The 12,470-nt window shown below is 41.2% G+C and overlaps 3 protein-coding genes across 35 annotated transcripts in view; 1 reads left to right on the top strand and 2 right to left on the bottom strand.

The window, feature by feature from the left end:
• The window catches only part of LOC123519530 (WD repeat-containing and planar cell polarity effector protein fritz homolog), a 28,575-nt gene extending 22,437 nt beyond the window's left edge, over positions 1-6,138 (bottom strand). For 3 of the 5 annotated variants that reach the window (XM_045280917.1, XM_045280919.1, XM_045280918.1), the window contains exons 1-3: positions 5,970-6,137; positions 450-553; positions 8-146 (exon numbers count right to left, since the gene is read on the bottom strand). In XM_045280917.1, coding sequence (XP_045136852.1) covers positions 8-146; positions 450-532 — 222 coding nt within the window. In that variant the 5' untranslated portion in view covers positions 533-553; positions 5,970-6,137. Of the gene's footprint in view, positions 1-7; positions 147-449; positions 554-5,678; positions 5,941-5,969 lie in introns of those variants that run through there. The other 2 variants (XM_045280921.1, XM_045280920.1) reach the window with 2 other exon arrangements.
• Positions 6,139-6,315: 177 nt separating this feature from the next.
• LOC123519532 lies at positions 6,316-11,947 on the top strand. Of its 8 annotated transcripts, none has more exons than XM_045280927.1 (9): positions 6,316-6,386; positions 7,139-7,219; positions 7,966-8,154; positions 8,312-8,473; positions 8,636-9,178; positions 9,411-9,551; positions 9,936-10,125; positions 10,262-10,353; positions 11,809-11,947. In XM_045280927.1, the coding sequence occupies exons 1-8, from the start codon at positions 6,331-6,333 to the stop codon at positions 10,346-10,348; spliced, it is 1,449 nt and encodes a 482-aa protein (XP_045136862.1). In that variant the 5' UTR covers positions 6,316-6,330; the 3' UTR covers positions 10,349-10,353; positions 11,809-11,947. The 8 variants fall into 8 exon arrangements, with proteins under 8 accessions (XP_045136862.1, XP_045136868.1, XP_045136864.1 ...); XM_045280933.1 differs by having other exon boundaries at positions 6,348-6,386; positions 7,139-7,227; positions 8,042-8,154; XM_045280929.1 differs by having other exon boundaries at positions 6,350-6,386; positions 7,139-7,227.
• LOC123519528 (NAD(+) hydrolase sarm1-like) overlaps positions 10,813-12,470 on the bottom strand; it is a 188,038-nt gene continuing 186,380 nt past the window's right edge. For all 22 annotated transcript variants that reach the window (XM_045280899.1, XM_045280898.1, XM_045280903.1 and 19 more), the window contains one exon: positions 10,813-12,410. The gene's annotated coding sequence lies outside the window, so the exon portion shown is untranslated. The remainder of the gene's footprint in view (positions 12,411-12,470) is intronic.

The raw sequence follows: 12,470 nt of genomic DNA, 5'->3' as shown, positions 1-12,470 counted from the left end.
CACTTACCTCAAACTCCCTCAACGAGTCCCTCAGTTTGATGGGTCGGCTGTTCTTGGGAGTGACCATCAGACCCCGAGCCTCCAGGTACTGCCTCTTGTCCTCATAGTACACCCGCTCCTTACTCACCGTGTTCTTGTCCTGGTACCTGTGCACCAATTCCTCATTAATATACTTCCTGATGCTAATACCTCCAAAATTGTTATATTACATTTAAATGCATACAAGTGCTTGAGATAATGGTTATAATTACTTTGTTTGAGTGCTACAAATGTTCTATGACATTTTAAAGTAAATAATATATTCCTTGATGTCTAATGCTGAGCATCCATATTATTATTTTCAGTATATTAAACCTGCTTATGCTTCTCTCTCTCTCTCTCTCTCTCTCTCATTCTTTCCACGTCACTGCTATCCAATCTTCCTCAGTGTAAGTAAGTAGTGAGTGTACCTGAAGGCGCCCATATCAGCATCCTTAATAACCACATCGTCCCGCAGTGTCCAGAAGTGTGCGTCTCCTAGCAGAGTCACCATGGTTGCTGCTTTCCTTCACATCTGCAACATCAGTGTGAGAAGAATCTATGTTTATTGTACAGTTCTACTGATTTCATTCCATCATGGACTTCAGTGCTACAACATTTAATACACTGAAATTGTTACATACGGTGGCATATAGTGTAGATAGGCTAGTACAGTACATGTATCGTAGTTGTGGTTTATGTGTAGCATGAGGTTTGTGCGCCATGTGTGATCATCAGAAACTGTGCGTGTGTCATACCTCTGTCTGCTTAAGCTATTGTCATGTGGGTGGCTAAGCAAGTGTGAGAGAGAGAGTGCATGTGGATATGTCTGTGTGTCTCTGGTGGCCTAGCTATGTGCTATTGACTGAGCCTGGGAAAGTCCTTCAGTTTCCTCCATCAGATTAATTAGGGGATTAGGGGGAATGTAGCTCCCTTTTAGATTAGGTTGGGAGGTGGCTCTATGACCTACCTGCCATCTACATCAGGGTACACCAGCCACCATCACCACACTCTGCCAGATATTATTAAAGATAGGAAAGAGGACGATGGAGCAAGTGGTCTTCTTCTTCTTCTTTGGACCTGTGCCACTTTAAACCGCTTCATAGGTCTCTCTCCTTCTATCACTGTCTACAAAATTGTTTTCTTATCATCCAGCTTTCAACTAAAAATATTTTCATGTGGCTTACTAATGCATGATCATTGACTTTGTCTCCAGTTAGTCCTAGTAATGTTTTGATCCCTCTGTCTTCCCCCCTCTTTTCTCTCCTCCCATTCTTCTCTACCTAAAATATTTGTTACTTAGGTGTCAAGAGCTTTTCTTTGTTTTCTGTATTTGTCGCATCCTACTATAAAATGTTCCATACTTTCTATTTCTTCCCCGCACATATCACATTGTTGTTCATCCGGATTTCTGTTTCTACCATTTACCTCTAAAGTGCCACTTCTTGCTTTAAATTTTCCTGCCCAGTCTCCCTGGTACCACTCTTCCCTACCTATCTTCTTGTTTCTGTACCACCTTAGTGTACTTTTTGTTTCCATACCATTCCTCCATTCCTGTTGACCTTCTTCTATTCTGCTTTTGATTTCCTTGACACTTATTTCTGGCCAGCCATTTTCCATTCTTACTTTCCTTATCCATCTTTATACCATTTAGACTTTTCTCTACATGCAGTATATGTTTGCTTGGCCCATCTTTCATTGCTCATAGTTTCAATTTTCTTTACAAAACATAATTTCCCTTTACCTACCCTTTCCTTGAAGGAGCTCAATCCCATATCCCCATGGATGGCTTCTGTGGCTGTACTTTTTGGGGCTCCTAGACACCATCTTCCTATTGAATTCTGGACTGTTTCTAGTTTCCTTATATCTTCAGCCCTGTAATTTGTTATTTCTGAGCCATATAAACAATGTGGCACTGCCATGCTTTTCCATAATGTTCTTACATGGTCATACTTGTTAATTTCTCTGCTTCCTGCACTCATTAACATACCCATCATCCTTCTTGCCTTTGATTCATTAGTTTTCCTCTAAGCACTGCCTCCAATATCTTCCTTTCTTATTTCTATTCCAAGGTAATTATAACTGTCCACCACTTCTAATACATTATTTCCTATCACCCATTGTCCCTCTTCTTTCGTGTTGAACTCCATTACTTTACATTTGTTGCTGCTAAATTTAATTTCCCATTCTTTTCCATATTCTTCTGCAATATGGAGCAGTCTATTCATGTCCTCTCTGGATTCTTTAATGATCACTACATCATCTGCATATCCTAGGCACCCTAATTTTCTTTCTCCTATTTTGGCTCCAATTTCAGCTTTTCTAATTCTTGTGAACAGCTCTTCTATATATATGTTAAATAATGTTGGGAACATCATACAGCCTTACCTAACTCCTGTGTTGTTTTTTATCCAGTCTGTTTCTATCTTACCTAACCTGTATTTCATTTCATTCTCTGTGTACATTTCTTTTATGATGTTCCTCATTTTCTGGTTTAGATTGATATGCTCTAATGTTTCACTAATTTGTTTCTATTAATTGAATCGTAAGCTTTCTCTAAGTCTAAAAATCCAAGATATAATTCACTCCGTTCTCTCTTGCTTCTGTCTATTAACTCCTTCAAAATGTAGATGTTTTCTAATCCACTTCTACCTTTTCTAAAACCACTTTGTTCCTCTCCAATTACTCCTTCTTGTTCTATCCATCTTTGCAGTTTTTCATTTATAATTGTGCCAAAGAGTTTGTTCATCGTGTTTATTATACTTATTGGTCTATAGTTCCCAATTTCTGTTTTTCTCTTTCCTCCTCCTTTGTGGATAAGTTCTACACGACTCTTGTGCCAGTCCTCTGGTACCTGGCCTGTTTCAAATATTTCTGAGAATAAATTGTGTATGACTATCTTCATGTTATCTCCTTCTTTGATGAATTCTGCCACTACCTCATCACATCCTGCTGCTTTCCTGTCCTTCATTTTCTGTGTTGCCTGTATTACTTCCTCCCTTGTTAGTATTTCTTTTGATGCATTGTACTTTTCCATATATATTGTCTTTACTGTGCTAGCCGCACTTGTTTCTTTATGCACAATGTCTCTCCAAAAATCCTGAATTATAATCTTAATTTCTTCTACCTTTTCTGTTTCTTCATTTTTGCCTTTTAGTTTGATATTGTTTTCTCTCAGAGGTCTCAGGTTTTCTTTCAATTTTTTCCAGCTTTCCCTCTCCCTCTCTCCTCTTGGCAGTTTGTTAATGGCCTGTGCTCTCTCCTTTTCCCACTTTGATATTTTGTTCAGTACTAACTGTTGTGTTTTTTTCTTTTCTGAGAGATACTCTGTCCACTTCTGTTGCCACTCTTCCTTTTTGGTTTCTCCTTCAGTTTCCATGATTCTTTTTAGTTTTCTCTGTTCTCTATTGGCATTCTTACGGCTCTGAATGGCCTCTTTCACTTCTTTGTCCCACCACCCTTTTAACTTTCTACCGACTTGGCTAGCTCGAATTTTCCCTATATGCTTTCTCACTTTTTCTAAAATTTTTTCCTTAATATTTCTTTCCCAATTATTAATTGTTCTATCTCTCATATGTTCTTCTTTCTTTATTGCCGTGTTTATCTCTCATCTATATTCGGGCCAATGGGCTTTCTTGAGATTCCATTTATGGTTTTCAACTTTTGTTTCTTTTCCTTTATTTAAATTCCCTCTAAAATTATCCCTTGATATTCCAATCATTATGTGATCTGATATATCTATGCTTTCGTTTATCCAGAAACTCATGTTTTCTTTCTCCGCGGCTTCATTTATTAATATGTAATCGATCACTGTTTCCGCTCCATTTCCTCACCAGGTCGTCAGATGTTCTGCTTCCCAATTCTTTATTGTTAGGTCCATTTCTTCACAGTAATCCAGGAGCATTTTACGGGTCACATTTACTGCCTCATTTTTCATGCCAATGTGCCCGTTAAAATCGCCCATTATTATCCATTTGTCTTTACCAATCTTTTTTTGTATTTCTATTAGGGCCATATATTTTTTTCTACTTTCTTCTCTGTTTTCTGCTCCCTCTACTCCCATATAAACTACTGTGATCCACCAGCGTTCTTTATTTTCCATTACCTTAACTGTTAGGATATCTCCTCTTCCGAGTTTTTCCCCATTATTATTCATTTGTATTACTTCTATCTGTCTCCCTGTTTTTCCTTTGCTTAAAATTCCAACTCCTCCTCCTTTTTTATCACCAACCATTCTTCCTCTTCCTATTCCTGTCCATCCTCCTTCTTGCCAGGCTATTTTTCCATGCCATCCTGTTTCTGCTAATGCTACTATATCAAGTTCTTTGCACTCCTCTACTAATCTTCTCCATTTGATTTCATTCCATCCTCTTGTGTTTATGAAGCCCCATCTGAGACTGTTTCTGGGATTGGCTTTTTCCTATGGATTGGTTTTGTTTTCCACATCGTTTCCTGTTGTGTATTTCTTGTTTCTAAAGTTAATCCATTCCTCTATTATCATGGCAACCGAAAGCTGGGCCCTGAATCTGAGGTGTTTGCCATCTCTGCCCCATACCTCTTGCCACTCTACTTTTTCACTCAGCTGAATTCCATCACAATTCCACTCTCTCAGTTTCTTTATGCATTCTTTATTTACTGTTTTTCGCATTTTATCGAACTCACTGAGCTCTTTCCCTCTTCTCATTGGAATGTTCATAACTACAATGTTTCTTTTCACTTTTTCTGATGCCATTTTCACCATTCTTTCTATGGTGTCAAGAGTTTTACTGACTCCAGTACTAGTGAGCCCATTACCTCCTCCTTCAATCACCACATAGTCGTTTTTATGCACTGTTTCTCCATGCATAGTTTCTTTGAATATTTCCTCTATTCTTGTGATGCTGGCACCTCCTTCCGTTCTGTCCATTATTTTGTATTTACCACTAGTTAAAAAATGAATTTCTTTGCCTACTCCATTCAATAAGCTGTCCCCAAATATCCAGATCTTGTTCCTGTTTTTCTTATCTTGTAAGGTGGTGGGTGGCTTGTATCTCCTTTGTATTCCTTGCTGTGTCTTATCAAATGTAGTTATTCCATCACCTAACCATACCTCTGTGACTGGTGCATGTTCTTTATTGTTGTTTTTCTCTCTGCTTCTAGTACCTTCTCTTGGCCCTTTACTATTTTTCCACTGTCCTCATGGTTTCCCACTTCACCAGTCTTCTCACCATTTTCCTCTCTGTCTTTATTGCACTGGTCGCCTTCTAATTCTTAAAACCCCTGCTCGTCTTCCTCTTGGGCTACATAGTCATAGTCAAGCATCCGCCTATTCGTGTACTTGTAAGTGTATCTTTAAGTACTGATGACGAGATCGCTGTGCGACTGATACAGGATAACCTAGATGGGCCCTGGTGGCCCTTTGTTATCCTATTATTTATGTTACGTTATGTTATGTTATGTTAGACTCTTTCTCCTCCGTTCCATTCTCCTCGACCTCTATTTCACCAGAGACCCCGCTTCACCTTCACTAACAGACACAATAATCAACAATAACAAAAGTAAGTAAGCGAACTGTAGCCCCCTAAACCCCCTGACTGCTCAATGCAATGCCCAAAGATATCAGCTGGGACCTGTGAGGTGTCTAAAGAGACGCCAATTTCACAAGTGGTTGTCAATGATACCCGATGAGTCGCTATCTCCGGCAGGCGGCAACACCACCACACCCCCGCGGCTTCCACCCAACACCTGACTGCACTAGAGAGCCGAGCTGTCACGGTGGCCAGCACATGTCCGCCTCAAACCTAACAAGAGTAGAGCACATCAAATCATTATTTTGGGGCCGGTTAATGGGGTTAATGGCCGTGCACTTCCTTCCCTTGCAGTCTGCAGAACTACTTTAGATACCTTGCCTTCCTCTTCCCCTCTCCCAAAGTGGTAAAACGCCTGTCAGAAATAAAGAACCACCACCTTACCTGTTCACTAGGGCAGTGTGGAGGACTGATATATTGTTTGACAGACCGGCGGGACAGGTGGGTGAGGTGGGGCCACGTGGGAGCAGGTGGAGCAGGTGCTGCAGGTAGTGACAGGTGCGAAGGCAACAGAATGAGTTCTCGGGTCTCAGGTCAACGCGACGTAAACAAAGTTAGCTGCCAGTGACTCCTAACTATTAAATAAATGATATTATCCAAGATTATCTCTCTGTTTCAATTGAAACTTGACTTTACTTTCGCTTTAAGACCTTAGAGTAATGTTGCCTTAAAGAAAAAAAGAGTATTGTATGATTAGAGTGTAATTGATAAAAGATTTATATGTATTGGTATTCACTGTTGCTTAATGTCGTGTTTCCCTGCTGGGTTGATTTGTTTTCTTCCTTCCGCAGTCTCATGTCGGTAAAGTAGTAAATTCATTGTTGTTATTGTGTCTGCAGGTCCGCGAGTGTTGTGTAATGTAAAATTATGATTAGTGGTGTATCAGGGAAGTCTGTGGCGTAAAGATAATTAGGTAAAGTTGGGAGATGAAGATGCAACCCGAAGTAAAAGTCAGTGGTGGATGGAATGGATATTGGATAAGAAAGCTCTCTCTCTCTCTCTCTCTCTCTCTCTCTCTCTCTCTCTCTCTCTCTCTCTCTTGCCGTTACATCAGTCTCAGTGTTTCCACGGCATGGTAAGCTAAATTTATACCATTGCAACATCAGGAATATGAATTTTGCATGCCGTATTGGATTCTAAGAAACTGTATCCCTCTAATTTTTATTAGGAAATGTAGTTTTTTAGAAATAAACATGGAGACGCCCCTCTTCCTCCCCCATAGGTTCTCTAGACCAGATCTTGTAAGTTAGTGTAGGTTAGGTGATGTAGTATACCTTGAAAGGATCCAAGGAGGCACAGCTTCTCAGGTAGATTAGATTAGTATCTAAGGGAAGTCCAGGGAGCCACAGTCCTCCTGTTAAGTCAGTGGGACAGGAGAATTATGTTGTAATAAAATTTACTGTAATTTGTAGCAGGAGGGATGAAGGGCCAAGAGGCCAGAAACTAGTCCAGTCACTGAGTCATACGTACTGTAGCTGTTTGCTGCAACGTGATCCTTTATGCTCTGTCTACCTTGTTGGGTATGTGAGTATGTAACCACTTATGTGTTTCAGGTCATGGCTGGTCAAGAGGAGAGCAAGGACAAACACCAACACCTGGTTGGAATATGCATGGGGATGTGTCCCAATGCAGAGGTGCGGCTGTGAGTAGAGGCGCATACGTGTACATGCTGTGTGGAGCTGGTGACAGCAGCTACCTTAGGAATAAGACTGCCTCATGTACATGCTGTGTGGGGCTGGTGATGGCAGCTTCCTCAGGGATGGGACTGCTTCATGTACATGCTGTGTGGGGCTGGTGACGGCAGCTTCCTCAGGGATGGGACTGCCTCATGTACATGCTGTTTGGGGCTGGTGACGGCAGCTTCCTCAGGGATGGGACTGCCTCATGTACATGCTGTGTGGGACTGGTGACGGCAGCATCCTCAGGGATGGGAATGCCTCATGTACATGCTGTGTGGGGCTGGTGACCGCAGCTACCTTAGGGACAAGATTGCCTCATGTACATGTTGTGTGGGGGCTGGTGACAGCACCCACCTCAGGGATAGGACTGCTTCATGTCAGTCCAACAGCATCTTGTAGCTTCCCTTATTTTTTATGTTTTTATGTCAGACTGAGATACAGTGTAGTGTAGAAAGCTGAGTATGGTGGAAGAATGTTACTCAGTAATGTTTTCCAGGTTACAGAAAGACATACTTTAATATTCTTACAGTATTTAATATTGTCTCAATGCTTATATGCTAAGAGATTAAATTTATGTAGTAGGTATGTATACAGCTGTGTGTGTGTGATATCTTAATTCTTATGCACTTTTTTAAGACAGGGCTGAATATAATTTTCCTGTCACTTGTGACAATGCTCAAACGACTTTGGTGTTCCAACAGGCGACAAAGAGAGAAAATGATCCATCCCTTAGAGATGGCACTTGACTCCAATGGCCAACGATTGAACTACCCTCAGGTCCGGGCCATGGTCAAAATGTTCTCCCGGCCTGCCGCTGGCCAGCAGGTCAAGGCTGCAGATGTTCGGCCAGTGCCTGTGCTGATGAAGACCCTCAGATATTTGTTAGCAAAGTAAATCTGCTCTGCTCATTTGAATCACCTTTACCAATGCACAGAGAATATAATACTAGCAGTATTCTTCCATCCTGACTGCACTTACTGGTCAGGCAGTCATTCTACCAAAAGAAGAAATGTGTAAACATTAATATTGATTGTTTTCTGCTTCCAGTGTGTGCTGCCGGAAGGATGTGCCATGGGCCTTGGTGTACCAGTTTGTGAGTGATCGGCTGCAGGCCATCCGACAGGACTTGTGTGTGCAGAGAGCAAGGAATCTCACGGCCTTGCAGATCTATCAGGCAGTTGTTAGGTTCTATATATATGCTCATTATAGGTAATTCTGCAAATTTTCATTGTGAACATAATTATGCAATCAAGAAGAACACTAAAGGCATGTTTTGCTCAGGAGTTCAGTGTTAATATCAAGAGCAACATGTTTGTATTTATCATTTAAAACATAATAGAAATATAATGTGTCTTTTGTCTTCCTCTGCAGAACTTGTGAGCACGAGCTAAAAGACTTTGATCCGTTCCTCAATATGAAGCAGCTTCTTGATACGTTGTTCCTTGTAATGTCCCTCTACCAAGAATTAGACTTGTTCAGCAATATTGTGGCATCAGACAAAGTGGATCTTACAGACTACACTTCCTTCAGTGGCCATGATGAAGAGAGTGAAGAGGAGGACAGTGACAGTGACAGTAAAGTTGATGATGGAGCAGAAACCAAAATAGTACAAGATTCCAAAGCAAGTGAAAAAAGTACGTCAAATGGAGGAGAAACTACCTCGGGTTTGGAAGAAGACAGCAATACTGTGAGGCATCATGACGACAACAGTTCAGGAAGTGATTCTGTCAGGGCCATTAACACACAGGAGAGAGAAAAGGTTTTACCATCAGAAAGAGAAAATAAAAAGCATTATGATGGGGATATTGTTTCCTGCAGCAGCCTTCAGGAAGAAGGTGTAGCCTTGTATTTGCTGGTCAATCTGGGTAATGAAGAGGCTATCATGAATGCTATGCAGCTCCATCACAACATTAAGTGAGTGCCGTTTCCTTTCATAATATACTAGTTCTTGTAAGTGGATTTTTGCAATAGCATAGTCACTCGTCTTTGCTTCTTTTGTTACAGTTTTTCCAGTTTGTGTGATATGATGGTGGTCACTCTGCAAACTACTGGCTGTTAGTATATCCAGTTCCCATAGTTATTGGTTGTGTGAACCAACAGTAAAATTAACAAACTAACTTACATTGTGCAATAATTGTCTGTGCAGATGCTCCAAGCTTGTGAGCCTCACACTGGAGATGAACCTTGCCTGGCTCACCTACAACTACTACAGAGTCCTGAAGCTCTCCACCTGTCTTCCACCTTTGTGCCAGTGTGCTTTCCATATTCACCTCACTGTGATCCAGAGGTATGTAGCCGAGTCCTTTTCTTTTGTTTTGTGAATGTTGACAATGCATAATTTACCAGTGTACATTATTTGATTCGCCTTGATTTGCCAGAGGAAAAAATGACTCTCAAAGAAGCTATCAAATACATTGTAGTAACAAGCATACAATAGAGGACTTCCCAGTTCCTCTTGTCTATGACAATACAGAGAATGCATTGGCACACTTTTTGTCCTATGTCTCAGCCTCATTGCACCACAGATCCTCTAAACCACACTGCAGTGAGCGATGGGATCACCACATCCCTATGCTTCAAATGTATTTGCACTATCTCAGCAATTTTACTTTTATGTCAGGAAAATTTTCATGAAGATGTTAAAGATTCAGTGCCTGTATATTGTTTGCAGGAAGTCTCTTGGCATCCTGAATCAATCTCACAGCTGCAAAGGGCAGTCATACAGTTTGGAGCAGCTGTCTGAGATGCTGCTGTACAATAACAGTGACCATCTTGCCCAGGCCTGCACACACTATGGCCTCCCTGCCATCAACGGAGGTGTCATCTTTACTAAGGGGAAATTCGACTATGAAGCTCCATTGGTGAATTGGATGGTTTTTGTGTCTCAATAGTTTATTGATGTGGACTTCTTTTTTTATGGTATTCTTATAAGGATGTTATTGGGGAGTTAATATTGAGCTATATTTTGAGCACCTTGTTAACTAGTTTGTTCTGTAGATGAAGCCATGCCACACCAGGAGAATTGAAGACCAGCTTGCTGCTGTTCCCTTGCCTGACCTGTTACTGCCAACTTTGAACTATTGATATGAGTAAGTATGCAATCTGTACTCTGATTTCCAGAATATAGAATGCAAGTCAAAATGTTCTCAGCATGTCAATGAAAATCATTGAGACACCCTTAGGAACTTGTACATTGCCACTAAACAAGAAGGAATCACATGAAACATTTTTGGGGGGTGTTATTTTGTCTTGATCGTTGCTGCTGCTTTCTTGAAGTTTTGCTGTATCTCTTGTTTCTCTTCTGAATACCTTTCTGTGCAGGAACATGCTTTGTCTCACTCCAGCTACCTATCAGCTACTGATATCACTATTGTGACATGAGATAGACACACCAGTCCATTGTATTGTGCTGCTACCTTGGCTTTGGTTTGGTATGTTTGAACAGCTGCCATTCAAGGTTAATTTTTCTTACCTACTCTCAGCTACCTAAAAAGGACAAGTCAGTTAACAGATTTTCAAACACATAGAAGGAATATAATTGGAGTTTATAACTTAAATAGTATTTATTTAAGCTTGAAACTACTGCATGTAAAAATAATAAATCTCAAACTTACACGTTAGTTGCCAGATTTTTATGTACAATGATAAAATTGTCACTTGTGGTGAATTCATGACGATGGGTTCAGTACAATTGTTCTCTAATATTAACATCACCTTTCATCAGTACAATGACTAAAAGATTCACGAGAGGAGGAATAGTTTGCTCAGGAGATGAGCAGACTCTTTGGAACTTTATATGGAACATCTATGTCTTAACACTATTTTTCTTGGTGTTCCAGAACTTTTAGTGAAGAGAAGAAGTCTCTGAATAAAGTGTGAAGTGACGTGTTGGTCTCATGTTGAAGTAAAAGTTGACTATGTACAGATAAATATAAAATACAACCTCATCAGCCATTCAGGTATGATGTAGCCTGACTAAATAGTTTAATTCATGTGATATATTTACAGTATCTAGAAGCCTCAGTAAAAAAATAAATAAATGAAAACAAATAGTAATAACTGCTGGCTGAATTATTAATTGCTGCCTCTATATCATTCATGATTCACAACTTAAAAGAAAATACATGAGACCTGTGAGTGATGGTGAAAGAATACTGTGAAAAAATAGATAATTAAATGCTTCTTAGTATATTATTTGGTATCAAGAAACTTCTAATTACAATATGCTTCTAAAGTGATAATCAGCTGCATCTTCTGTATGGCAGGAAAACTCATCACCTCATTAACAGTGCTTGACTTCAGTGGGTAGTGAGCCCTCCAACTGCTTGGCCCAGTGTCATGGTATTCCCTGCACTGGACCTGCCCAACCCATGCCTTAACAGTAGCTCTAATGTGACATTGGTTGATTGTCTTGCATAAGGTTTGATGTGGAGCAGTCACTTTTGAGGCAAGCAAGCTTCAAGCTTTTGGCCCACTGTAGTGTGTGGCTGGATGTTGATCCTTGACTCCCTGCACTGGTCATGAGAATGTTATTTATTCCACAGGAGTGTGGCTGACTGCTGTGAGCACCACCTGGGGCACCGCTGCTAGGAGTGATTACTTCTTGATGAAGCCTCTCACTCTTGTCATGCACTTGTTGACAAACGACGACTTTCTTTGCAAGTCGTCGGTCGAAGCAAGCGATGAGCGGCGAGATGATATGAGGGAGGACCTGGGAGAGGAAGATAGATGGTGGTCGCTCCGTGAGTCTCCGTCAATGCCACTTTCCTCCTCAGCTATGGGACTGCTGTCACAGGGGATGCTGCTGAGTCTTCGCCTGGGAGGCCGTGGCTCCCTACTCTGCTGCACTTGTGACTGTTCTGGCTGCTGGTTGTGCTGCTGCTGCAGGTACTGTTCACATGAAGTGACGACATCTGTTGCAGTCTCTGGGTCTGATGAAGCAGCATTATTGTTGTCCAAGCCAGTGTCTAGGCTGAGAGAGCGTGACGGTGGCAGTGTGCGGCGCTGTGGCCGAGGCAGTAGGGGAGAGCTGGTGCCAGAGCCCCTGCCCCCCACCCCACGGACAGCAACACGCAGTGCCGGGCTGACAGCCCTTCCAGTTCGCCTCAAGGGGGAAGCTGAGCGGGGGCTGCTGGTGGCTAATAATCTGCAGAGGAAATAGTTTAGATTCAGACTTTTTAACATAATGCATCTTTCAAATGAATAC

The sequence above is a fragment of the Portunus trituberculatus genome, chromosome 45, assembly GCF_017591435.1.
Source record: "Portunus trituberculatus isolate SZX2019 chromosome 45, ASM1759143v1, whole genome shotgun sequence".
NCBI classification, from domain to species: Eukaryota; Metazoa; Arthropoda; class Malacostraca; order Decapoda; family Portunidae; genus Portunus; species Portunus trituberculatus.
This window is presented reverse-complemented; position numbering and strand designations above follow the sequence as displayed.

Excerpts from the sequence above, each read along its gene's own strand:
- LOC123519532 (XM_045280926.1), top strand. The coding sequence starts at position 7,085 with ATGCTCTGTCTACCTTGTTGGGTATGTGAGTATGTAACCACTTATGTG. Across the intron at positions 9,179-9,410 it reads CAGCTCCATCACAACATTAA|ATGCTCCAAGCTTGTGAGCC; the intron begins GTGAGTGCCGTT and ends TTGTCTGTGCAG. Across the intron at positions 10,126-10,261 it reads TCGACTATGAAGCTCCATTG|ATGAAGCCATGCCACACCAG; the intron begins GTGAATTGGATG and ends TTTGTTCTGTAG.